General features: G+C 44.1%; 1 protein-coding gene and 1 pseudogene across 1 annotated transcript; one reads left to right on the forward strand and one right to left on the reverse strand.

The window, feature by feature from the left end:
• LOC139377666 (potassium voltage-gated channel subfamily KQT member 1-like) overlaps positions 1-1,677 on the reverse strand; it is a 253,531-nt pseudogene extending 251,854 nt beyond the window's left edge.
• Positions 1,678-10,521: 8,844 nt separating this feature from the next.
• Positions 10,522-24,244, forward strand: LOC139370207 (small ribosomal subunit protein mS35-like). The gene is made up of 8 exons (XM_071109556.1): positions 10,522-10,695; positions 10,896-10,948; positions 16,355-16,522; positions 16,735-16,795; positions 16,883-17,022; positions 19,567-19,676; positions 19,884-19,953; positions 23,684-24,244. The coding sequence occupies exons 1-8, from the start codon at positions 10,554-10,556 to the stop codon at positions 23,945-23,947; spliced, it is 1,008 nt and encodes a 335-aa protein (XP_070965657.1). The 5' UTR covers positions 10,522-10,553; the 3' UTR covers positions 23,948-24,244.
• Position 24,245: the final 1 nt, after the last annotated feature.

The raw sequence follows: 24,245 nt of genomic DNA on the forward strand, positions 1-24,245 counted from the left end.
GAAGATGAAACGTGGCTGGGTCTTTCAGCATGACAATGATCCCAAACACACCGCCCGGGCAACGAAGGAGTGGCTTCGTAAGAAGCATTTCAAGGTCCTGGAGTGGCCTAGCCAGTCTCCAGATCTCAACCCCATAGAAAATCTTTGGAGGGAGTTGAAAGTCCGTGTTGCCCAGCAACAACCCCAAAACATCACTGCTCTAGAGGAGATCTGCATCGAGGAATGGGACAAAATACCAGCAACAGTGTGTGAAAACCTTGTGAAGACTTACAGAAACGTTTGACCTCTGTCATTGCCAACAAAGGGTATATAACAAAGTATTGAGATAAACCTGTTATTGACCAAATACTTATTTTCCACCATAATTTGCAATTTTTAAATTCATTAAAAATCCTACAATGTGATTTTCTGGATTTTTTTTCTCAGTTTGTCTGTCAGATGATGAAAAGTACAGGCCTCTCTCATCTTTTTAAGTGGGAGAACTTGCACAATTGGTGGCTGACTAAATACTTTTTTGCCCCACTGTAACAATATAACAAGCTTTCAAATGATGTCCATCTGACTCAGATTGCGATTTCTAATGGAACAACAGTCATAGTGCGATGGCGTTTGTGTTCCAAATAAAACTACAAGTGCGCTTGATCTAGTTCCTAGACGGCACAGTTAGGAGACCTCAAAAAAAGCACCTTATGTTTGAGGACTCTTCTTTAAGTCATAAAAGTGCATTGAAATGACTTAGGAACTGTGCACACTTTGTAGAGGTGTGTGGCCACTTGGAGACACTTGGAGACACCAGTTAGTCCTCAAAGTCTTGTCATTTTTTTGTTTTAATGTTGCACCTACCCCACATTTTCCAGGAATATTCTCATCATGTTACTGAATGTATCCAGAGTATTTTCAGATTTCGTTATCAACAAATGCAGAGGAAAACACAGTAAATGTTAAATGTTTGGACTCTGTGTTGTGTCCGGTGAACTGTGGTGTCCTTGCCTTTGGTCTAATAATGGCATTTTCCAAATCCACTGTTATTTCTGGGGGAGATATATTTTTAGGCAACATTTGAAAGCCACTAATTCTGAATATTTCTAAATCAAAAATGTTAATGTCATTAATAGGATATATGTCATGTTATATTCACAAAAGAATGTCATCTAGGGAAGCAGTCTAGCCTTTTAGCTACCGGTATGTTGAAGTGACCAGTAGAGGGTTAAAAGGAAGAGGTACTCACACCAAGAAGTGGTAGAGGAAGCATCTCAATCCAGTGGGTCTCTCTAGGAAGTTGTAGACATCCCCCTGCATGCTAGTCTTCGTAATGTAGGGGCTCTGGAAGTGCTTGGAGGAGAGCAGCCGGCTAGCTGGAGGAAAAGGAGGAGGGTTAGGGCCGCAGGTAGAGGGCCGGCTGTCGATCTGCAGCGCTGGGTCTTTTGTGTCCGTCTGCGGGCTGCAGGGAATGTCTGATCCATTATTCACCGCTGTGGGGTCCAGTTCCAGTGAAACAGGAGAGAAGCGTGTACTGTCAGCAGCAGCAGCACTGTCCATGGTGCCCAGGTCTGGGTTGGTGAGGCTGGTTGTTTCATGACCTTTTGGCTCTAAGGTCTTGGATCCTCCACCACTACCATCGCAGTCTATGTGCACGCGGTTCAGCAGCTGGAAGGGACTACCCCGCTTCTCACCCATACTGCCAAAGAGAACGTCCTGATCAGAGGAAGAGGAGGCTGGGTCAAAGCTCCGACCTGAGATCCAGGTGGGAGGAGATAAACAGCTAACAACAAGGCACGTCCACCCCAGAGGCCTAAGCACTCTGTGTTAGGCTACATGTGTGACCAGACCTGCAGAAGAGAAGATACTGACATCAGAGCGGTTAGATCTAATGGTCAGGGTGATCACAGTGACAGTTGAACCCTGTAACGTAGTACATACACTAACCCCGGTCCTGAGACTGTTGGCACTTTGCAGGCTTTGGTTCCAATTAAACCCTTAACACAATCATCAAGACCTGGATTAGATGAAACAGGGTGTTAGTGCTGGACTGAAACAAAAGCAGTCAGTCCCACCCTGTAGCTCTCCAGGACGAGGGTTGCTGACCAGAGTAGGGTAACAAGTGTTACCTTTCAGCCTACCACCAAAAATACTAGTTTCTGACTGCTTTAGTGACCATAATCTGTTCATCACATTTCAGACACGGGTCGGTTTCCTTAAGAAAAATATATTGACCTCTACTAGTTAGTGCACTTTACTTTTCTGTTGGATGATGCTAGAGAAGGAGAGGAAGTAAAAGGGGGTAGAGGAGCTTGGACATGATTGACTATGCCTAAGAGATGACATCTCTTACCTTGTATTCATCCTACATGGGCGTCGTTGCTTTTTGTAATTTACAATGGGAAACCAGACATTAACACTTCCAAGTCAATCTTAGAATGTTCTTTTCTTGTCCAAAGGGCAGTGAAGTGAACCTATCTTTTTTATTTTTGTATTATTTTATTTCACCTTTATTTATTAACCAGGTAGGCTAGTTGAGAACAAGTTCTCATTTACAACTGCGACCTGGCCAAGATAAAGCATAGCAGTGTGAACAGACAACAACACAGAGTTACACATGGAGTAAACAATAAACAAGTCAATAACACAGTAGAAAAAAATAGTCTATAAACATTGTGTGCAAAAGGCATGAGGAGGTAGGCGAATAATTACAATTTAGCAGATTAACACTGGAGTGATAAATGATCAGATGGTCATGTGCAGGTAGAGATACTGGTGTGCAAAAGAGCAGAAAAGTAAATAAATAAAAACAGTCTGGGGATGAGGTAGGTAAATTGTGTGGGCTATTTACGGATGGACTATGTACAGCTGCAGCGATCGGTTAGCTGCTAAGATAGCAGATGTTTAAAGTTGGTGAGGGAGATAAAAGTCTCCAACTTCAACGGTTTTTGCAATTTGTTCCAGTCACAGGCAGCAGAGAACTGGAAGGAAAGGCGGCCAAATGAGGTGTTGGCTTTAGGGATGATCAGTGAGATACACCTGCTGGAGCGCGTGCTATGGGTGGGTGTTGCCATCGTGACCAGTGAACTGAGATAAGGTGGAGCTTTACCTAGCATGGACTTGTAGATGACCTGGAGCCAGTGGGTCTGGCGACGAATATGTAGCGAGGGCCAGCCGACTAGAGCATACAGGTCGCAGTGGTGGGTGGTATAAGGTGCTTTAGTAACAAAACTGATGGCACTGTGATAAACTGCATCCAATTTGCTGAATAGAGTATTGGAAGCTATTTTGTAGATGACATCGCCGAAGTCGAGGATCGGTAGGATAGTCAGTTTTACTAGGGTAAGTTTGGCAGCGTGAGTGAAGGAGGCTTTGTTGCGAAATAGAAAGCCGACTCTAGATTTTATTTTAGATTAGAGATGTTTGATATGAGTCTGGAAGGAGAGTTTACAGTCTAGCCAGACACCTAGGTACTTATAGATGTCCACATAATCTAGGTCGGAACCATCCAGGGTGGTGATGCTAGTTGGGCGTGCGGGTGCAGGCAGCGAGCGGTTGAAAAGCATGCATTTGGTTTTACTAGCGTTTAAGAGAAGTTGGAAGCCACAGAAGGAGTGTTGTATGGCATTGAAGCTCATTTGGAGGTTAGATAGCACAGTGTCCAAGGAAGGGCCAGAAGTATACAGAATGGTGTCGTCTGCGTAGAGGTGGAACAGGGAATCGCTCGCAGCAAGAGCAACATCATTGAAATATACAGCAAAAAGAGTCGGCCTGAGAATTGAACCCTGTGGCACCCCCATAGAGACTGCCAGAGGACCGGACAACATGCCCTCCGATTTGACACACTGAACTCTGTCCAGGCAAGGCAAGGCAGTCATTAGAATAACCGAGGCTACTGAGTCTGCCGATAAGAATATGGTGATTGACAGAGTCAAAAGCCTTGGCCAGGTCGATGAAGACGGCTGCACAGTACTGTCTTTTATCAATGGCGGTTAGGATATCGTTTAGTACCTTGAGCGTGGCTGAGGTGCACCCGTGACCGGCTCGGAAACCAGATTGCACAGCGGAGAAGGTACGGTGGGATTCGAGATGGTCAGTGATCTGTTTGTTGACTTGGCTTTCTAAGACCTTAGATAGGCAGGGCAGGATGGATATAGGTCTGTAACAGTTTGGGTCCAGGGTTTCTTCCCCTTTGAAGAGGGGGATGACCGCGGTAGCTTTCCAGTCCTTGGGGATCTCAGACGATATGAAAGAGAGGTTGAACAGGCTGGTAATAGGGGTTGCGACAATGGCGGCGGATACTTTCAGAAATAGAGGGTCCAGATTGTCAAGCCCAGCTGATTTGTACGGGTCCAGGTTTTGCAGCTCTCTCAGAACATCTGCTATCTGGATTTGGGTAAAGGAGAAGCTGGGGAGGTTTGGGCGGGGGGGGGGGCTGTTGGCCGAGGTTGGAGTAGCCAGGAGGAAGGCATGGCCAGCCGTTGAGAAATGCTTGTTGAAGTTTTCGATTATCATGGATTTATCGGTGGTGACCGTGTTACCTAGCCTGAGTGCAGTGGGCAGCTGGGAGGAGGTGCTCTTGTTCTCCATGGACTTTACAGTGTCCCAGAACTTTTTGGAGTTAGAGCTACAGGATGCAAATTTCTGCTTGAAAAAGCTGGCCTTTGCTTTCCTGACTTACTGTGTGTATTGGTTCTTGACTTCCCTGAACAGTTGCATATCGCGGGGACTATTCGATGCTATTGCATCCGGCACAGGATGTTTTTCTGCTGGTCAAGGGCAGTCAGGTCTGGAGTGAACCAAGGGCTATATCTGTTCTTGGTTCTGCATTTTCTGAATGGAGCATGCTTATCTAAGATGGTGAGGAAATTACTTTTCAAGAATGACCAGGCATCCTCAACTGACGTGATGAGGTCAATATCCTTCCAGGATACCTGGGCCAGGTCGATTAGAAAGGCCTGCTCGCAGAAGTGTTTTAGGGAGCGTTTGACAGTGATTAGGGGTAGTCGTTTGACTGCGGACCCGTAGCGGATACAGGCAATGAGGCAGTGATCGCTGAGATCCTGATTGAAGACAGCGGAGGTGTATTTGGAGGGCCAGTTGGTCAGGATAACGTCTATGAGGGTGCCCTTGTTTACAGATTTAGGGTTGTACCTGGTGGGTTCCTTGATGATTTGTGTGAGATTGGGGGCATCTAGCTTAGATTGTAGAACTGCCGGGGTGTTAAGCATATTCCAGTTTAGGTCACCTAACAGAACAAACTCTGAAGCTAGATGGGGGGCGATCAATTCACAAATGGTGTCCAGGGCACAGCTGGGAGCTGAGGGGGGTCGGTAGCAGGCAGCAACAGTGAGAGAATTATTTCTGGAGACATTCATTTTTAAAATTAGAAGTTCGAACTGTTTGGGTATGGACCTGGAAAGTATGACATTACTTTGCAGGCTATCTCTGCAGTAGACTGCAACTCCTCCCCCTTTGGCAGTTCTATCTTGACGGAAAATGTTATAGTTGGGTATGGAAATCTCAGAATTTTTGGTGGCCTTCCTAAGCCAGGATTCAGACACAGCAAGGACATCAGGGTTGGCAGAGTGTGCTAAAGCAGTGAGTAAAACAAACTTAGGGAGGAGGCTTCTGATGTTGACATGCATGAAACCAAGGCTTTTTCGATCACAGAAGTCAACAAATGAGGTTGCCTGGGGACCTGCAGGGCCTGGGTTTACCTCCACATCACCCACGGAACAGAGGAGGAGTAGGATGAGGGTGCGGCTAAAGGCGATCAAAACTGGTCGCCTAGAGCGTTGGGGACAAAGAATAAAAGGAGCAGATTTCTGGGCGTGGTAGAATATATTCAGGGCATAATGCGCAGACAGGGGTATGGTGGGGTGCGGGTACAGCGGAGGTAAGCCCAGGCACTGGGTGATGATAAGAGAGGTTGTATCTCTGGACATGTTGGTTGTAATGGGTGAGGTCACCGCATGTGTGGGAGGTGGGACAACGGAGGTATCAGAGGTATGAAGAGTGGAACTAGGGGCTCCATTGTAAACTAAAACAATGATAACTAACCTGAACAACAGTATACAAGGCATATTGACATTTGAGAGAGCTATACAGCGAGGCATAAAGTAATCGCAGGTGTTGATTGGGAGAGCTAGCTAAAACAACAGGTGAGACAACAACAGCTAATCAGCTAAGCCAACAACAGCAGGTAAAATGACGATGACTAGGCAGAGAGGGTCGGATTAACTACACACAGAGCCTGAGTTCGTGGCTGGGGCCGACAGATAAAAAATAAATAAACAGAATGGAGTACCGTGATTAATGGACAGTCAAGCAGGCATCAGCTATGTAGCCAAGTGATCATAGTGTCCAGGGGGCAGCAGTAGATGGAACAGGGAAGCCGCCACTACGCTAGCAACATGGCGTTTAAAGTTAGTAGCCCGGGGTTAGTAGGAGCGTCTGCTCTGACGGAGACCGGTTGAAGGCACAGCGGATGGAGTATTCGTCGGCAGACCAGTCGTGGTGGTGCGGTGGGGTGCCGTGTCGACAGAGAATCCAAGCCAGATGGCGAAAGAGGTATTGTGGAATTTAGTTTGCTAGCCAGGAGATGCGCCTGGCTCACGGCTAACTGGTGCTAGCTTCGTGGCAGTGGCGTTAGCCACTATAGCCAATCGGTAGCAGCGGTGATCCGGTGCCAAGGTCCAGAGTTTACAGAAAGGATCCAGTGGAGTATTGGGCTTTAGTTAAAAGAGTCTGATGACTTGTGCCTGTACTTAAGTAGGAGACCACTGTTACTCTACTCTACCGAGTTGTGCATGAGGGCCCCCGCCGTCCCAGAGGACAGGGTGATCTCGCTCTCCGAGGCCGATGAGAGTAAGTTTTTTAATCATGTCAATACTCGCAAGGCCGCGGGGCAGGATGGTATTCCAGGGCGTGTTCTCAGATCATGCGCAGAACAGCTGGCAGACATATTCACGGTCATTTTCAACCTTGTCCCAGTCTGTAATCCCTACGTCTCAAGCTGACCACCATCATTCCTGTTCACAAGAACTCTAAGGGTACTTGCAATCTCAAATGCACTCCACACTGCCCTCACCCACCTAGATAAGAGGAATAACTATGTGAAAAGGCTGTTGATTGACTACAGCTTAGTGTTCAACACCATAGTCCCCCCAAGCTCGTCACCAAGCTTGGTAGCGTGGGACTGAACACCTCCCTCTGAAACTGGATCCTAGACTTCCTGACGGGCCGACCCCAGGTGGTGGCGTAGGCAACATTACCTCCGACACGCTGACCCTCAACACGGGTGCTCCACAGTGGTGTGTGCTTAGTCCCCTCCTGTCCTCCCTGTTCAACCTCGACTGCATGGCCACACATGACTACAAAACCATCATCAAGTTTGCTGACGACACAACAGTGGTAGGCCTGTTCACCAGTCTCTCCCTCAACGTCAGTAAGACCAAGGAGCTGATTGGGGACTACAGGAAACACGGGGAGGGGGGGCTGTAGTGGAGCGGGTTGAGTGCTTCTGTGTCCGAATCACTAAGGACTTAATATGGTCCACACACACGCACACAGTCGTGAAGAAGGCGCAACAACGCCTCTTTCCCCTCAGGAGGTTGTAAAAAATTAGGCATGGGCCCTCAAATCCTCAAAATGTTCTACAGCTGCACCATTGTGAGCATCTTGACTGGCTTCATCACCACTTGGTATGGCAACTGCACCACCCTCGATCGCATGGCACTACAGAGGGTGGTGCAGAAAGCCCAGTACATCACTGTGGCCTAGCTTCCTGCCATCCAGGACCTCTATATCAGGCAGTGTGAAAGGTAGGCCCGGAAAACTGTTAAGGACCCCAGACACCCAAGCCATAGACTGTTCTCTCTGCTTCCGCATGGCAAGCGGTACCGGAGCAACAAGTCTGACACCAACAGGCTCCTGAATAGCTTCTATCCCCAAGCCCTAAGAGGTGATCCTCTCTGTGTGCTGTATACCTTGTGTGTGGTGACCTCTGGTCTGTACCATTGGCTGTGTACTGTATCATGCATTGTTTCTACTCAGCGGTGTCAGTGGATCCACAGAGCTTAGGATGCCACTCACACGCTATCTGTCACCAAACTCAGATGGTCTCATGGCTCTCAACCTTGAGAACTGCTTGACATGCATCATCATTACCTGTCTGGACATTGTGAGTATATTGTCTGCTTGTTATGCTGTTATAAACACAGATCACATGTGAAAGGAGATAGCTGTAATGATGATGCATAGAGATGCCACACTTCTCCAAATCCATAGTTACAATAGTAATCCCCTGTCTATCCTTATCCAATTTCTCATGCAACATTAATGGACCAGAATCCTCTGTGAGATCTCTCAGGACTCAGACTGAGCACATGACTCAAGTTTAACGTTATATTGTCACGTGCACAAGTACAGTAAAATGCTGTTCTTGCAAGCTCTTTCCCGACAATGCAGTAATGAATATCCATAGTACTATAAAATAAAGTAAAGTAGAACAAAAACACACAAGAAATAGAAATAAAAAGAGCACGAGAAAGTAAGTAAGCTATATACAGGGTCAGTTACAGGGCCAAAACCATATTTACAATGTGCAGGGTTACTGGAATGGTAGAGGTAGATACTGTATGTATAGGTGTAAGGTGACTAGGCATCAGGATATTTGATAAACGGAGTAGCAGCAGCATATAGGATGATTGTACTGTATGTGAGTGTGTGTGTGTGTGTGTGTGTGTGTGTGTGTGTGTGTGTGTGTGTGTGTGTGTGTGTGTGTGTGTGTGTGTGTGTGTGTGTGTGTGTGTGTGTGTGTGTATGTGTGTGTTGGAGTGTCAGTGTGAGTGAGTGTGTACTGTCCTGAGTGAGTGGGCATGGATTCTGTGCAAAAATAAAATAAAAGATTCAATGCATATAGTCAGTGTTGCCATTTTGTTAGCTATTTTGCAGTCTCAGGTGAGATGCCACCCAACTAGCATTGACTTTAGGCATAGTCTATCCTATCCAAGCTCTACCCCCTCTCTCTCCCTCTCCTTCTACTTCTCTAGCATCATCCACCAGAAAAGACAAGTGCACTAATTAGTAGGGGTCAATATACAGTATTTTCTGGAAACTGAACTGGGTCTGAAAAGAGATGAACGGATCATGGTCACTTAAGCCCTTGGAAACAAGCCTTTGTGGTGGGAGACTGGAACGTAACAGGAGCTAGCAACCCTCCATGTCTGTCCTCCACAGCAGAGAATGTGAAGACAGTCTGGTTTCAGAAACACTGCTGCTGTCCCCAGTTCATAGATTGAGTTTCTCTGTTGTTTAAGCTACGCTGGACAACCATCAAACACACAATAACTCTGTCAGGCATAGGACTCCTATGTTTCCTTCTGTTACAAAGGGATACATGGAAAAATGGACATGCAAATCCATCACTCATTCCACATAGGAATATAATAATCTTAACCTTACACTACATCTTTTTAGATTTAATATTCAAATGTTTAGGTCTAAACATGGTCTGCCATTGCAAATGATGATTAAAGCACATGGTTTAGTGCATAACAGTATTTAACACAAACAAAACGTTTCAAAGAAAGACAACAGGCTTTGTCACAGCTGTCATCTGTCATGTGTGCTTGTGTTCAGGCTACAGTAGTTGTATTATGAGCCATCAAACCAACAGATGTGCACAGATCAGATGCTTCAGGTGAGCTTTAGAAAAAGGTCTCTGCCGGACATAACACAAAATACAGAAATATTTGCGATAGAATATTATATTAAGATGTTTCAATTTCAGCTAGAGTTATTACAAAAAGTCCTAATAGGCCTAAAAATCCAATATACATTTTAATTATCAAAAATAAATCATTTCAGACAGCGTGGTAGCCTAAATTCCTTTCGTGTTAAATGAAAAGTGAACCTACCTTTCTCTTCAAAGTGGTACCCAATGGCAATAGTTTTTTTTGTGCGTAAATGACAGTGGACACCGTGGAAAATGAAACGTTAGAATACAGAAACTCGGGTCGTTGTTTCTGTCCCTAACAGATCGTCTCTGATGTGTGTCTGCCAGGAACAGGGTAGTGTTGTGTTACTATGTGTTAAAGCAGCAGCTGGCGGTGCGCTCAGGATGGCAGGGGTGCTGAAGGACACATGTGGACAGAGCCTATCATCTTGCGCACAGTTTTATCCACCTGACGGACGTGAACAACAGCTCAAATAAATGTTTTGGTCTATCAAGAATGCACCAATCAGAAACCGTACTTCTTTAGATATTTATCATGCGAGTAATTAGGTAATCCCAAGCATAGACACCATTAAAATATTGTTGAGCTCCTATAATGTAGTCTAACAGAAGACGTTTAGACATTTTAAAACAGACCTACATTTTTACGACAATACGTAATAAAAAAATTGTAATTGCCTACCGCTAATGCGTTCACCTTTTCCCATATTGCAGTTCATTATCTATACCAAAAGGGGGCACTGATACCCAATGTTGTATTCATGTTCTATTTCGCAAGCGCCAAACGACGGTCCCTCTCGACTCGCCATAGGTTGACATTGCCTCCTCAAACATGGCTGCACATACGTTGAAGAAATCAATTTGGTCCTTAGGACGAATACATTGTCATATTTATGGAGTTAATGTGCGTAACCCGTTAAACAGGGCAACATATGCAACGGCCTTGTCTACCAATCATTCTAGTCAAAATAAAGGTGAGTTTCCATGCATTACCATGCCGTCACAACGAGTTTTTTTGCTAGCTAGCTTGCTAACCTGGTCAAAATGACTATATGAATCATGGTCGCAATGATGTCAAAGTTTCATATAGAAAGTTGGAGAACGCATAGCTAGCTGCTAGCATAATTAATTGGGCTGTATCGTGTTTTTCTGATACGATCGATATCTTTTTCAGGCTTTCCTGACAGAGGGAACAAAGGACCTTTCAACCGAAGATCAAGGAGAGAGGTGAGTGAACAAGGAATGTTTGTAGTAGATGTCTGGACGCGTCCAACAGACCCAAGATCCGACCGGTTCCGGGTCCAAAATTCTGACTTTTGTCTTGGATCTGGGTCGGTTCTGATATAATGCCATCTAACCCTATATCAGGGTCTCATTAGGAAAATGTGGCGCCAGACAATGTGACCAGCAGTATTTTAATTTACTGGCCATTTGAGAAATAAACTGGACCCATATGCATTAGGTGTGTAACCCATTAGGGCGTCCATCCATCGTGGTCAGAAATCACATTTTGATTATGGCAATTCATCTTAACATAGTATGCAACACCTGTAATGAAGCCTCCAATGAAATGTCATTTTCAAACATTTGCCAAAATGCAATTCCAAACACCTCACCTGATGCAAGCGGTATATGACAGCGATGAATGTCTCAGTTAGAAACTTAGAAAGAGGGTGAATCTAAAGATGCAACAACTAGGATGGGTTGCTAATATGACTAGGATTGTGCTAGCGCGGAAAAAGCCCTAGCTGATTTGAGTTGCAGCTGTCAGTGAAATTGTTTGCCCTTTTGTTTATTTTGATCAATTCCCCATTACATATGTCACCAATAGTAAGTGTACCGTTAATCCCCGTCATTTGGTTACATTCATATCCGTTACAGCCGTTGCATTAAGGAGAAGTCTATCTTTAATTCTGTGAATAACACTTGTATCTTTTATCAATGTTTTATTATGAGTATTTCTATAAATTGATGTGGCTCTGCTAAATATTACTGTACGTAACGCGCCAATGTAAACTGAGATTTTTGGATATAAATATGCACTTTATCGAACAAAACATACATGTATTGTGTAACATGATGTCCTATGACATGGCTTTTTGTGACTCCTCTCTTTGGCTGGAAAATGGCTGTGTGTGTTTTTGTGACTTGGCTCTGACCTAACAATCATATGTTGTGCTTTCGCAGTAAGGCCTTTTTGAAATCAGACACGATTGGTAGATTAAGAAGAAGTTTCTTTCATTTGGAGTATTGCACTTGTTAATGTGTGAAAGTTACATAGTTAAAATTTTTTTTTTTAATTTCATGCCTTTTCAGCGGAACGTTGTCAAGGGGTGCCGCTAGCGGAACTCCTAGCCATAAGATTCACCTAGCACAGTCGGGTGGGATTGCAAATGTTCATAAATAGATGCTAAACAAACCGCTTTCCAAAAGTAGTTTTTTGGTTGGGTCTTTTGCCCATTTTATTAGCAGTAAAGATAAAAACATTCCATACTGGCAGATATAGCTAGCAAATTCCCTTAGGCACATATAATAGTTTGAAGTAGCTGCTTTTAGCAATGGTAGTATTTACACACTCGCATTGGTAGGAATTGGCTTGCAAAAAATCCCCGGAAAGGCCACCGGAAGTTAAATCAAATAAAATGTCTACTTACTCTGCTGATTGTCCGTAGGGTTGGTCCTCATGCAGGGGGGAAATTGAGAAATGACGACAATTTAAAGACTTTACAAATGTGGGTCTGTTGTCGACCTAATTCCTCTCCACTTACCGCATGTCAAAGTCCTGCATGTGTACCATACCTGCACACAAAAAAGCAAGAACTTGTGGGTAACCTTTATTTTTGACATGAGGTAAGCTCAAGGAGCTGCATGGGTCTACAACAGACCCACGTTTGGAAATTCTGTTTAATTATACGTTCTATTAGATTTTTTTAATTATTATTACCCACTGTTTAAGGACCAAGCCTTCATCCAATCAACAGAGTACATTTAAATGTAATTTGATTGAACTCCTGGCTTCAGGCAGATTCAAATATTTTTTTTTTCAAGTTAATTCCCAGCATTGCTAGTGTGTAACCAGTGTTTCTCAACTCCAGTCCTTGAGTACCCCATTCATAAATGCTTACTACTTTAGCGCCTATTGGCGATAAGATCTTCTTTATCAGGAAGAAGAGCCCTGATGCTCGGTCTGAAAGTTAACACACATCACTTGCAGTACTGTTTTGGGAAACATAAGGAACATATCTTTCATATCAGCACATTTTTAAGAAAATAAAAACATTAAATCACTACACACCTTTTATAGTGTTAGGGTTAGTGTTCCCACATGGTTAGATCTCCATGTTACAACGCTTGTTTACGGAGAACAGATGGAAGACAGGCGGCCGCCAGTGCTAAATATCTATCTAGTGTGCTCCGAACACCTCTGTGTGAGCGTAACTGGGGAGGAAGTGTAGTTCATCAACTGGGGGCACACAGTCTTTTTTGAATCTTTTTTTTAAAGATTCTTTCTCACTGACATGAATGATCAGGGGCATTTAGAAAGTGATGTTGATTGACGTTTCTAAACGTTATTAGACGGCATCGGAATTGTAATTCACATGTAGCCTAACTTGGGCAACTGTAACAGCTGAAAACCCGACATATGGAAAGTGTTATGTCTGGGGGTGGGAACCCTACATAGTCCTCGAGTACTTGTCAACTAATCACCAAACCCTTGATGAGTTGAATGAGTTGTTTGTCCGGGGCTACAACGAAAATGTCTGCTGTTGGGGGTACTGAGGACCGGAGTTGGGGAAACACTGATGTAAACGATGAGCACGGGAAGAATTGGTCACTTGTGTGCTAGTCTTGAGAGGCCATCATTCCAAATCTCAACTGCCTTTGTGCCTAATGCTGCATTTAAAACCAAGTGGGAAGGTGGGATTTACCACATACGACTGGGAAAAATCCACTTGAATGCCCCTCCAGCAGGAAATTACTAGTGGGAAACTCGTCTATCACCCCTGAGCTCCAACTACTCCCACGTGTTAACCTCTGACGTCACCTACTAAGGAAATTACCTCGATAACAGCACTTTCACCAGTTAAATGCAACAAAAACATTACTTTTAATAAATAATCTATTAATATGGTTAGCTGTACTTTGAGTTTATGGTTGATTCCGCTTGTTGGCCATTAGCCAATCTAGCCAAAGCATATGAATGTATCCAACTGGTATTTACGACTTCACAACTGATAATTACCACCTTCCCACATAAGAGACCCATGACCCAACACAGCTCAGGTGTGCCTTAAGGATCCAGTTTAGGTCCCCTGTTTATTACTTATATCAACAACATTGGGCGACATATTGAGACAGCTGATGTACTTTTTTATGCAGAATCTTTTTTTAAATGTAAAACTTTATTTAACTAGGCAAGTCGGTTAAGAACAAATTCTTATTTACAATGATGGCCTACACCGGCCAAACCGGAGGACGCTGGGCCAATTGTGCGCCGCCCTATGGGACTCCCATTCATTGCCGGTTGTGATACAGCCTGGAATCGAACCAGGGTGTCTGTAGTGACGCCTCTAGCACTGAGATGCAGTGTCTTAGACCGCTGCGTCACTCGGGAGTCTCAAAATGACACTATTCTCTAGTCGAGTGGCAGAAGTTTGACTCTATGCGATTTGAAGCGTGTTCGAAATTCCTCACAAAATGCATGGTGTTTTCTGAACAACACTCTGAAAACCATGTCATTGCTACCTTGAAAGGACATTCCACAGAGCAAGTCAAAACGCACAGATATCTGTGAGTTTGGCTGGGTGAGAAGCCGAGCTTCAATAATAATGTTGAGAACCTGGTTAAGAAACTCAAGTTGAGAATAGGTTTTTATTACTGGCATATGGCTCTCTTTTTTTCTTTGAGGCCACAAAAGAGAAGGTATGGTGTACGTTATTGTCTGTCTCGGACTACGTTGATATTTATAAGCAGAGACCTCAAGCACTATCCTAAAGCCCTTTTTAGGTTATTACTAACCAAAAGCATCTGACACATCACTATGATCTGTACAGTGCTGTTGACTGGTCTTCATTAAGTCTATGTAGGCTTAAACATTGGTAAACTCTGGTCTACAAGACTGTTTTGGGAAAACTGCTTTTTCTCTGTTCTTCTTTGACTAGGTCAGCTACGGTGTCACTCCCACTTTCCAACAATCCCAACGGATCATGGCAAAAACGTTTTTTTCGTGGTCTTGGAACTGTCTCCAGACCAGTTTGAAACTCCAGGGTCTTGTTTCTTTGGAGTTTTAGAGTTCGACCCTCCTGTTACTGAGGAACGTGATTGTCATTAGGATTTCATGCAGTGGTATACGTGACAGATTTTTATCTATGGTGTTTGTATGTCTCTGTATGTGATATTAATTTATGGGTGTCTACGGCTATCGGTTGTTCATTGTGTTTCTATGTCTGTAGGTTATGTCTGAGATTTGTCTGAAACTTTGCCCCCCCCACCCTGCTGCTGTCTTGGTTGGACCAGGTCTCTCTTGAAAAATGTATTTTATCTCAATGAGACGACCTGTATAAATAAAGGTTAAGTAAAAATAGTGCCCTCTAGTCTACAAATGAAGTGGAATATACAAAGACAGACAAACTGTATGGAGTACACAACAGTGCCATTAGAAAGTATTCATACCCCTTGACTTATTCCACATTTTGTTGTGTTACAGCCTGATCTACACGCACTACCTCAGAATTACAAAGTGAAAACATGTTTTTAGACATTTTTGCAAATGTATTGAAATTGAAATACAGATATCGAATTTACATAACTATTCACACCCCTGAGTAAATACTTTGTAGAAGCACCTGGATCATTCCCCCCCCCCCCCCCCCCCCTCAATTATTCAAGCTGTTAAATCGATTGTTGATAATTTTCAATTAGATTTAAGTCAAAACTGTAACTTGGCCACTCAGGAACATTCACTTTCTTCTTGGTACGCAACTTCAGTGTAGATTTGGTCTTGTGTTTTTGGTTATTGTCCTGCTGAAAGGTGAATTCCCAGTGTCTGGTGGGAAGCAGACTGAACCAGGTTTTCCTCTAGGATTTTGCCTGTGCTTCGCTCCTTTCCGTTTCTTTTATCCTGAAAAACTCCCCAGTCCTTAACGATTACAAGCATGTCACTTGTTAAGCACATTTTTACTGCTGAACTTTATTTAGGCTTTAGGCTTTCCATAAGGGGTTGAATTACATTTTGAGCTTTACATGTTTGATTCATTTGTAACAATTTCAACAACAAAAAACATCATTCCACTGACATTATGGGGTATTGTGTGAAGGCCAGTGACAATCTCAATTGAATCCATTTTAATTCCAGGGTGAAACGCAACAAAAAAGTTGAGGGCTGTGAATCCTTTCTGAAGGCACTCTAAGTAGGGCAACATGGCTCCTACAGCACATTATGGTCCATGGGGGGAGAGGGGCATGTCATGAATTCAGCCCAGATTCTTTACTATTAAAAGAGAAGTAATGAATCATTTTTTTGATCAAGTTTATTCCAAGCTGTATATTGACAGAGAGATGTATATGTATTTTGAAGTTGACCCACATACGGACTCCTTTCCATCTGTTCCCTGTCTCCGTGGTGTGTGTCAGGCGGGCGACCCCAGGACAGACAGGATGCCTGTAGACCAGGACTGGACTACAGTGTACCCGACCGCTACCCCCTTCAGACAGGGCTCTGTGCCCCTGCCTGTCCGCATGGGCTTCCCAGTGAAGAAAGGGGTGCCCCCAGAGAAGAAGGGCAACCTGGAGCTCATCAAGGTCAGAGGTCTTATCTCCAACTTGGCATGATATCAGATCTTTTGATTTTAGCATTATCTGGCAATGGGAGGTGAATAATTTGTACCATTTAAAGCTATATATTGTATTGTGCTGTCAGGTCATACTGGTTCCACATACCTTACTTGTACAGCAGTATTTCTGTTCTGTCTATTGTAGCAAATTCAGGTTTTAATCAAAACTCTTCTTTTCAGATTCCAAACTTTTTGCATTTAACTCCATTAGCCATAAAGAAACACTGTGAAGCTCTGAAACGTAAGTCACAAAATTGCTTATAGAGACACACTAATGTTACTGTAGCAACAGTATTTAATTGTATTTCTGATTCTCTTTTCCCTGAAGCGTTCTGCACAGAGTGGCCCTCTGCCCTGGACACAGGTGCTAAATGTGATGAGCACTTCCCTGTCAAAGTAGAGAGCAAGGACTACGTGTCTGCTGGCACCTCCCTCAGAAACCCATCTGCCCGCATAGTCCACCTCAGAGTAAGTTTGTCTGCCTGTGTTGTAGGCCAAATGGTCTGGGACTCACAGGGTTTAGTTTACAGATTAAAATACTAATATTTCAATTTGACTCTTTGACCTGTATTTGACCCTCTACGAAATGCATAGAAAGTGTAGGGTTTTCCTCTTTTGTATAGAAGGGATCTAGAGATTCCCTAAACAGCTCTCAGCTCATGTCCGGCTGGCTGACCTTTCAAGAAAGACCTCCATTGTCCGTATCTATGCTTTTATGCCTATGAAATGCTGCTGTAACATACTTTCCACAAATAGAGAACCGCACTAAAGTGGAACCTAAAAACAAATGCTTAGGGGAGAGTGGGGTAAGTTGAGCCAATGGGTTGTGCCACCCTTATTTCTAGGAAACCATACGCTAAATTAATAATTTTACCAAATATTAAGGAAGAGGTAATTCTATGGAGTCTGAAGGAAGAAACCACATATAAAAGTTAAGCAAGTTAGGTCAAAAAAACAAAACAGATTTTCAACAAGTCAAGGTAGCCTAGTGGTTAGAGCGTTGGGCCAGTAACCGAAAGGTTGCTAGATCGACTCCCCGAGCTGACAAGGTAAAAAAATCTCTTGTTCTGCCCCTGAACAACGCAGTTCCCTGGTAGGCTGTCATTGTAAATAAGAGTTTGTTCTTAAGTGGCTTGCCTAGTTAAATAAAGGTACAAAATATATATGAATTTATGTTAGAGCTTTCATGATGCTTGTACAGTTGTGGGCAAATGCAGTATATTAGCACCCTTGCACCTTTATTAAATCAGTCCCCATTTCTTCTAAAATAAGTAGAAATGTAGAACAACTTTTGGTCACCACACCTTATTGGATTTTCAACATTGCAGAACCAATTTTATTTTTAGTAAACTTATGTTTACAATTGTAAATGTAGAAAATAAAGACATGGTATGGACAAAAATATTGGCACCCTGGAGCTAGTACTTGGTTGCACAGCCTAAGGCCAAGATGACTGCAGACAAATGCTTTTTGTAGCCGTCAATGAGCTTTCTGCAACCTTCTACTGACAATTTGGTCATCTTTTCAGCAGCAAACTGCTCTAATTACATTTTTGAGGGGTGCCCTCTACCAACTGCTGTTTTCAGATCTCGCCATTGTTTGGATGTGATTCAGATCTGGACTCTTCGCTGGCCTATCCAGAACATACCAGCATCTCTTCTTAACCATTCCTGGGTGCTTTTTTATGTGTGTTTTGGGTCATTGGTCCTGCTGGAAAACCTACAACCTAATATACAGTTTCTACAGTTTTTTGGACACTGGGTTGAACATTGGCATGCAAATCACATGATCATCTGCTGATTTCATGATGCCTTGCACACCTCCAAGGCCCCCAGTACCAGAGGCAACAAAGCAACCCCACAGCCTTATCAAACCTCCCCCATCTTTGATTGTAGGGAGGGTGTTCTTTTTTTTATTGAATCCTTCATTTGGTTGTCAGTAAAGACATCGCGCTGATATGTATTGACAAAGAGCTCTAATTTTGTTTCATTGGTCCACGTAACATTTTCTCCAGGATTTGGGCTTGTTTAGATGGGTTTTTGAGAAGTTAAATCAGGCGTGCTTGTCTCCTTCAACAGTGGGGCCTTCCTATGTTTACCAACAACCAAATGAAGCGTTCAAAGAAAATAACTAATCGATTATGGGGGAGGTTCGATAATGCTGTGGGACTGCTTTGCAATGCAAGGTTCAACCCAGTGTCCAAAAATGGTGTATCTGTTGAAGGTTGTGTGTTTTCCAGTAGGACAACAACCACACACACCCAGGAATGGTTCAAGAAGAAACACTGTTATGGAGTGGCCAGTGAGGAGTCCTGAATCACATCTATAACCTACGGCGTGAGCTGAAAACAGCAGATGGTGGAGGGCACACCTAAAACAGTTTGCTGCTAAAGAGTGAAACCAATTCCCAGTAGAAAGGTGCAGAAAGCTCATTTGATGGCTACAATAAGCATTTGTTGGCAGTTATCTTGGCCAAAGTTTCTAAGCTTCAATGCGAGGTCCTAAACCTAGCATGAAAGCGCATCCTTGAAGATGTGTGGGCTAGTATATTCAAAATGTTTGCCTTTGTAAGTTGAGCAAATTGAAGTGTTTTCTTCCCAGGTGTAATGCATGACATTATTGTTGGGATATGAGGTAACAACAGGCCTGGCCTATGTTAAGTGTACAAACGGTTGTTAGGTTTCAAGCCTGTGTTTTAAACTCAGTTTACTGAAGGACAAGCAGATTATGATTCATGCTACAGAAAACATTATTCCCCCCCTTACAGCTGTAGTTCTATGGAATCATTTTAAGCATCTTTTGTGGTGAAGTGTTTTACCGCTGCAGTTTCAACATTTAGTGAGGCACGGTGCTTATTATTTCAGATGTCATGAGTAGGGATGGACGGTTATGTCTATAGTTTTTATTTTTTTTTGCATGCTAATCGAGCATTGAGGGATTCATTTTGAAGCAGCTTAGGCAAACCAAATAAGCTTCAGTATTATGATGTCAGATTGTGTTTCTGTCCACTCAGCTGAAGCTCTCCTGTCTGAACATGGACGACCATGCCAGGAAGAAGATGGTTAAACTGGTAGGAGAGCGGTACTGCAAGGACACGGACACACTCGCCATCACCACTGACAGGTAAACAGCGCTTCCTGTTGTTCAATGTACTATTACAAATATCTACTAGTTTGTTTTAAAAGAGGCTAAAGTAAGGAAGTTATTGGTCCTTCACTGTCGTCATTGCTTTACAGTGATGTCTTTTGATGGGGAGGTTTTTACGTCAACTCGCCCTGTACTTTCTGATCAATGTTTTATTTTATTTTTTTCTCACTTTTGCCCTGCCAGCTGCCCTGTGAGAAAGCAGAATTATGACTATGCCATGTACCTCCTGACTGTCCTCTATCACGAGTCTTGGGTAAGTGTCTTGCTAGTGCCAGGGCCGCGTTCAGAAAGTCCCGATGTACAATTGATCCTCGGTTCTATTCATGACATGTCTATCTGCTACGTTCAGTACGTTGCATCTTCCTGAACGTGACCCTGGTCAGTGCCAAAGAGCTCGAGTAGACATCTTCCACCTAACCTCACCACCCAGCCAATACGTGGACGATGAGTAGACAGGTGGTCAGGCAGCCAAGTCCATCACTATCCAGAGAATACATGATGTACTAGGAAAGGGATGCTTGATACCTTAAGCCGTCCCTAGAGGTAAAGGGCTAGCGTATACATTAGGGCTTTTTAAGTAGAAAGAGCACGACAGGCTTTTTTTTTTTTGCCTTTCAACCAAGTCATTAACATTTCAAGAGTTCACTATTCACAAGTACTGACCCTCCCCACCAAACCCCCGTGTCCTGCTGAGACACTTGTGTGGCTTTTCCATGGCCAACGCTCCTCCTCCCTCCATTTGTCTGTTTTCATTTCCAACCACTAAGACCATGCCAATCTAGCTAGCACCAATGGACTTGACACCTTTCTCTACCCTTGGTGTGAAGGAGAAAGCCTATTCGGGAGCTATGAGTGGTGAATAGGCAAACGGGTGGCATACAGCAGCATTGTCCCACTGGCATTTCCCCTCTAAACAGGAGAAAACCAACACCAGAATAAGATCCTGACCCCGCCACTTATTCACAGTGCGCCAACTCCAACCAACACCACACACCTGAGAAATCCACCACCAGGGTCACCAGCACAGGCTGCTTTCACATCAGATCCACAAGGGAATTAATGACTCTCCCTGTTGTGCCTCTGGCAGTTCTCTCGCCAAGGCAGCAGGGGTTTAGCTGGTAAAAAGCCTTGGCTTTTTTTCGTCTCTCTGAGAAATGGCGTCGGAGCCGGGAAGCGGAACACTGTCCGCTGCCCTTTACACGCACAATGGAAGGCACAGTGCAGCCCGCAGGTTGGTGGACGCTGGGAGGGGGAGCCCATACACCGGTAGTAACGCTAGCCCACAAAGAGGCCAATTGTTAGTTGCCGCTGAAGTGATTCTATCTCTTCACTCAGTGAGAAGGACTCTTGACTCTCTGGGCCTGTTGCTAATTCTGCTGTGGGCTGTTGATCCGGGCCAGTGCTCTACTGGGACGGACCACAGTCCTCCACCACACCACAGCAGGAAGTCTACAGTACTGTACCGTACTTTACCATCTGGCCCGCTGGGCACTAGAGTCGCTCCAATCCCCAAGTGACTATCTAATATGTCAATCCCTTATCTGAGAGCTCCAGTACTCTGTGCCCCATTCCAGTAATAAAACCCACAAATGTCTTCCTCCTCGGCAACTTTGAAGAACAGGTGGCTGTTGGTCTGGCCACATAGCCGTCTGTCAATCATCTCCCTCTTTTTTCATTCACTGGGATACACTGTGGTGGGAGATATGGAGTCTGTCAGACCAATGGTCAACCATTATAGCTATATACACTGAGTATACCAAACATTAGGAACGCCATCCTAATATTGAGTTGCATATTGAGTTGGACCATTCTTGATACACACAGGAAACTGTTGAGTTCTTGACATAAACAGGTGCGCCTGGCACCTACTACATACCTTGTTCAAAGGCACTTAAATATTTTGTCTTGCCCATTCCCCCTCTGAATGGCACACATACACTTTGAGACAATTGAGACATGGATTGTGTAAAAACCTGTCTCCTTCCCCTCATCTACGCTGATTTGAAGTGACATCAATAAGGGATCATAGCTTTCACCTTGATTCACCTGGTCAGTCTGTCAATCAAAATAATGTTGCATACCCAGTGTAGTTTAATTATAATTTACAATCAGATGGCTAGATTCTGAATAAAACTACAGTACAGAATCGGTGTGATTTGAAGGAACTACATTACCTTAGCTGACCCTATTTTGCCCAGTGACGATTCTGTAGTGGTGTAATAATCCTGACAGTCAGGCTAAGGGGGAGAGGACCAATCTCTTCTCCAGCCATCCCCACCGCACCACCTGTCCGCTGGAGGGGTTGGCCTCCAGCCAGTCTTGATATTGGGGACCATATAGACGTAATGAGGTCCATTAACCCCAAACACCTGGGCTGCAGGAGAGCCTGTGGCAGCCCCTGCTTTAAGCTCCCACACAACGGGCCTATTGTCCTCTGGGGAATGTGATGGGAGGGAGACCGGCTATGGTAAAGGGACTCAGCACCACGTCTGGAGAAACACTATCTCTGTGAGAGGACAGGAGAGGAGAGCGCCACAGATGGTTTAGGGCCGACCGGGGCACTCCAGGGGTTCCACACACTGCGCTGTCTCCAAACCCACATTCCCAAGACGGGCCATCACGGACCCTTGTGGGACAGCTTATGTTAACGTGTCACATATCTCTCGTTATTGTCATATATTGAGGCATAAACAGAGGAATCACGGTTACGATTTATTTGTGGTGCATTCGGAAAGTATCCAGACCCCTTTTTCTACATTTTGTTACGTTACAGCCTTATTCTAAAATGTATTAAATTATATTTTTTATCAATCTACACACAATACGCCATAATGACAAAGTGAAAAAAACATATCTTATTAACATAAGTATTCAGACCCTTTGCCATGACTCGAAATTGAGCTCAGGTGCATCCTGTTTCCATTGAACATCATTGATGTTTCTACAACTTGATTGGAGTCCACCTGTGGTAAATTCAATTAATTGGACATGATTTGGAAATGCACACGCCTGTCTATATAAGGTCCCACAGTTGACAGTGCATATCAGATCAAAAACCAAGCCATGAGGTTGAAGGAATTGTCCATAGAGCTCTGAGACAGGATTGTGTTGAGGCACAGATCAGGGAAAGGGTACCAAAAAATGTCTGCAGCATTGAAGGTACCCAAGAACACAGTGGCCTCCATCATTCTTAAATGGAAGAAGTTTGGATTCAAGATTCTCTGGTCTGATGAAACCAAGAATGCCAAGCGTCACATCTGGAGGAAACCTGGCAACATTTCCTACGGGGAAGCATGGTGATGGCAGCATCATGCTGTGGGGATGTTTTTCAGCGACAGGGACTGGGAGACTAGTCAGGATCGAGGGAAATATGAACGGAGCAAAGTACAGAGAGATCCTTGATGAAATCCTGCTCCAGAGCCCTCAGGACCTCAGACTGGGGTGAAGGTTCACCTTCCACAGGACGACCCTAAGCACATAGCCAAGACAACGCAGGAGTGGCTTCGGGACAAGTCTCAATGTCCTTGAGAGGCCCAGCCAGAGCCCGGACTTGAACCCGATCTCTGGAGACCTGTAAATAGCTGTGCAGCGACACTCCCCATCTAACCTGACAGAGCTTGAGAGAATCTGCAGAGAAGAATGGGAGAAACTCTCCAAATACAGGTGTGCCAAGCTTGTAGCATCATACCCAAGAAGACTCAAGGCTGTAATCACTGCCAAAGGTGCTTCAACAAAGTACTGAGTGAAGGGTCTGAATACTTATGTAAATGTAATTTAATATTTTTATTTTGAAAAAAAAATATTAAACCTGTTTTTGTTTGTCATTATGGGGTATCGTGTGTAGATTGAGGGGGAAAAAATGTTTGAATCAATTTTAGAATAAGGCTGTAACGTAACATTTTTGGGGAAAAGTCAAGGGGTCTGAGTACTTTCTGAATGCACTGTAGCTAACAATGCTGTGCTGTTCCACTTACTCTTTCTAGAAAATGGAGGCCTGGGAGTCGGAGAAGACTGTGGCAGACATGGAGGAGTACAGCTGGGAGGACAGCCCCTCTCAGAAGAACATCATGTCCACGTTGGTCCGCATGCAGGTAGCAGGGGAGGGAGAGACGGTGAGGGAGGAGCTGCTGGGGAGGCCGGAGGTGCAGGAGTACAGGGACTCTGTGACCAGACTGAAGAACGAGGGAGAGAGCGAGAGCAGCATGCACCAGTACAGAGACGCTGTGAAGAAACTGCTCAACCTTTAATATGCCCTCTTCTATACATGCAGATACACACAAACACACAGGAGAGTGAGCAAGAGCAGAACTCGACTGCTACACACTCGGGGTGACCAGTTCGAAGTCTAGAGACAAACCTATCATCTGATTTCACCACACAGCATTTGATGCCTGTAACGGTCTTTTGTGAAATATTTATTGACAATAAATGAAAGGGCCTATGTTTATATGTCTGTAATACATTTGTCGTATAGGAGTTATGCTAAACTGATAGCCTGAAGCAAAAATGTATTCCTTGCATTTGAAATAAAAAGCTTTAATTTCC

This window comes from Oncorhynchus clarkii, chromosome 2, assembly GCF_045791955.1.
Source record: "Oncorhynchus clarkii lewisi isolate Uvic-CL-2024 chromosome 2, UVic_Ocla_1.0, whole genome shotgun sequence".
NCBI lineage: Eukaryota > Metazoa > Chordata > Actinopteri > Salmoniformes > Salmonidae > Oncorhynchus > Oncorhynchus clarkii.

What these genes read in the sequence shown, in the direction of transcription:
- LOC139370207 (XM_071109556.1), top strand. Translation starts at nt 10,554, where the DNA reads ATGGCTGCACATACGTTGAAGAAATCAATTTGGTCCTTAGGACGAATA. An exon ending in TCATTCTAGTCAAAATAAAG is followed by an intron (nt 10,696 to 10,895) that starts GTGAGTTTCCAT and finishes TATCTTTTTCAG; the next exon opens with GCTTTCCTGACAGAGGGAAC. An exon ending in ACCGAAGATCAAGGAGAGAG is followed by an intron (nt 10,949 to 16,354) that starts GTGAGTGAACAA and finishes GGTGTGTGTCAG; the next exon opens with GCGGGCGACCCCAGGACAGA.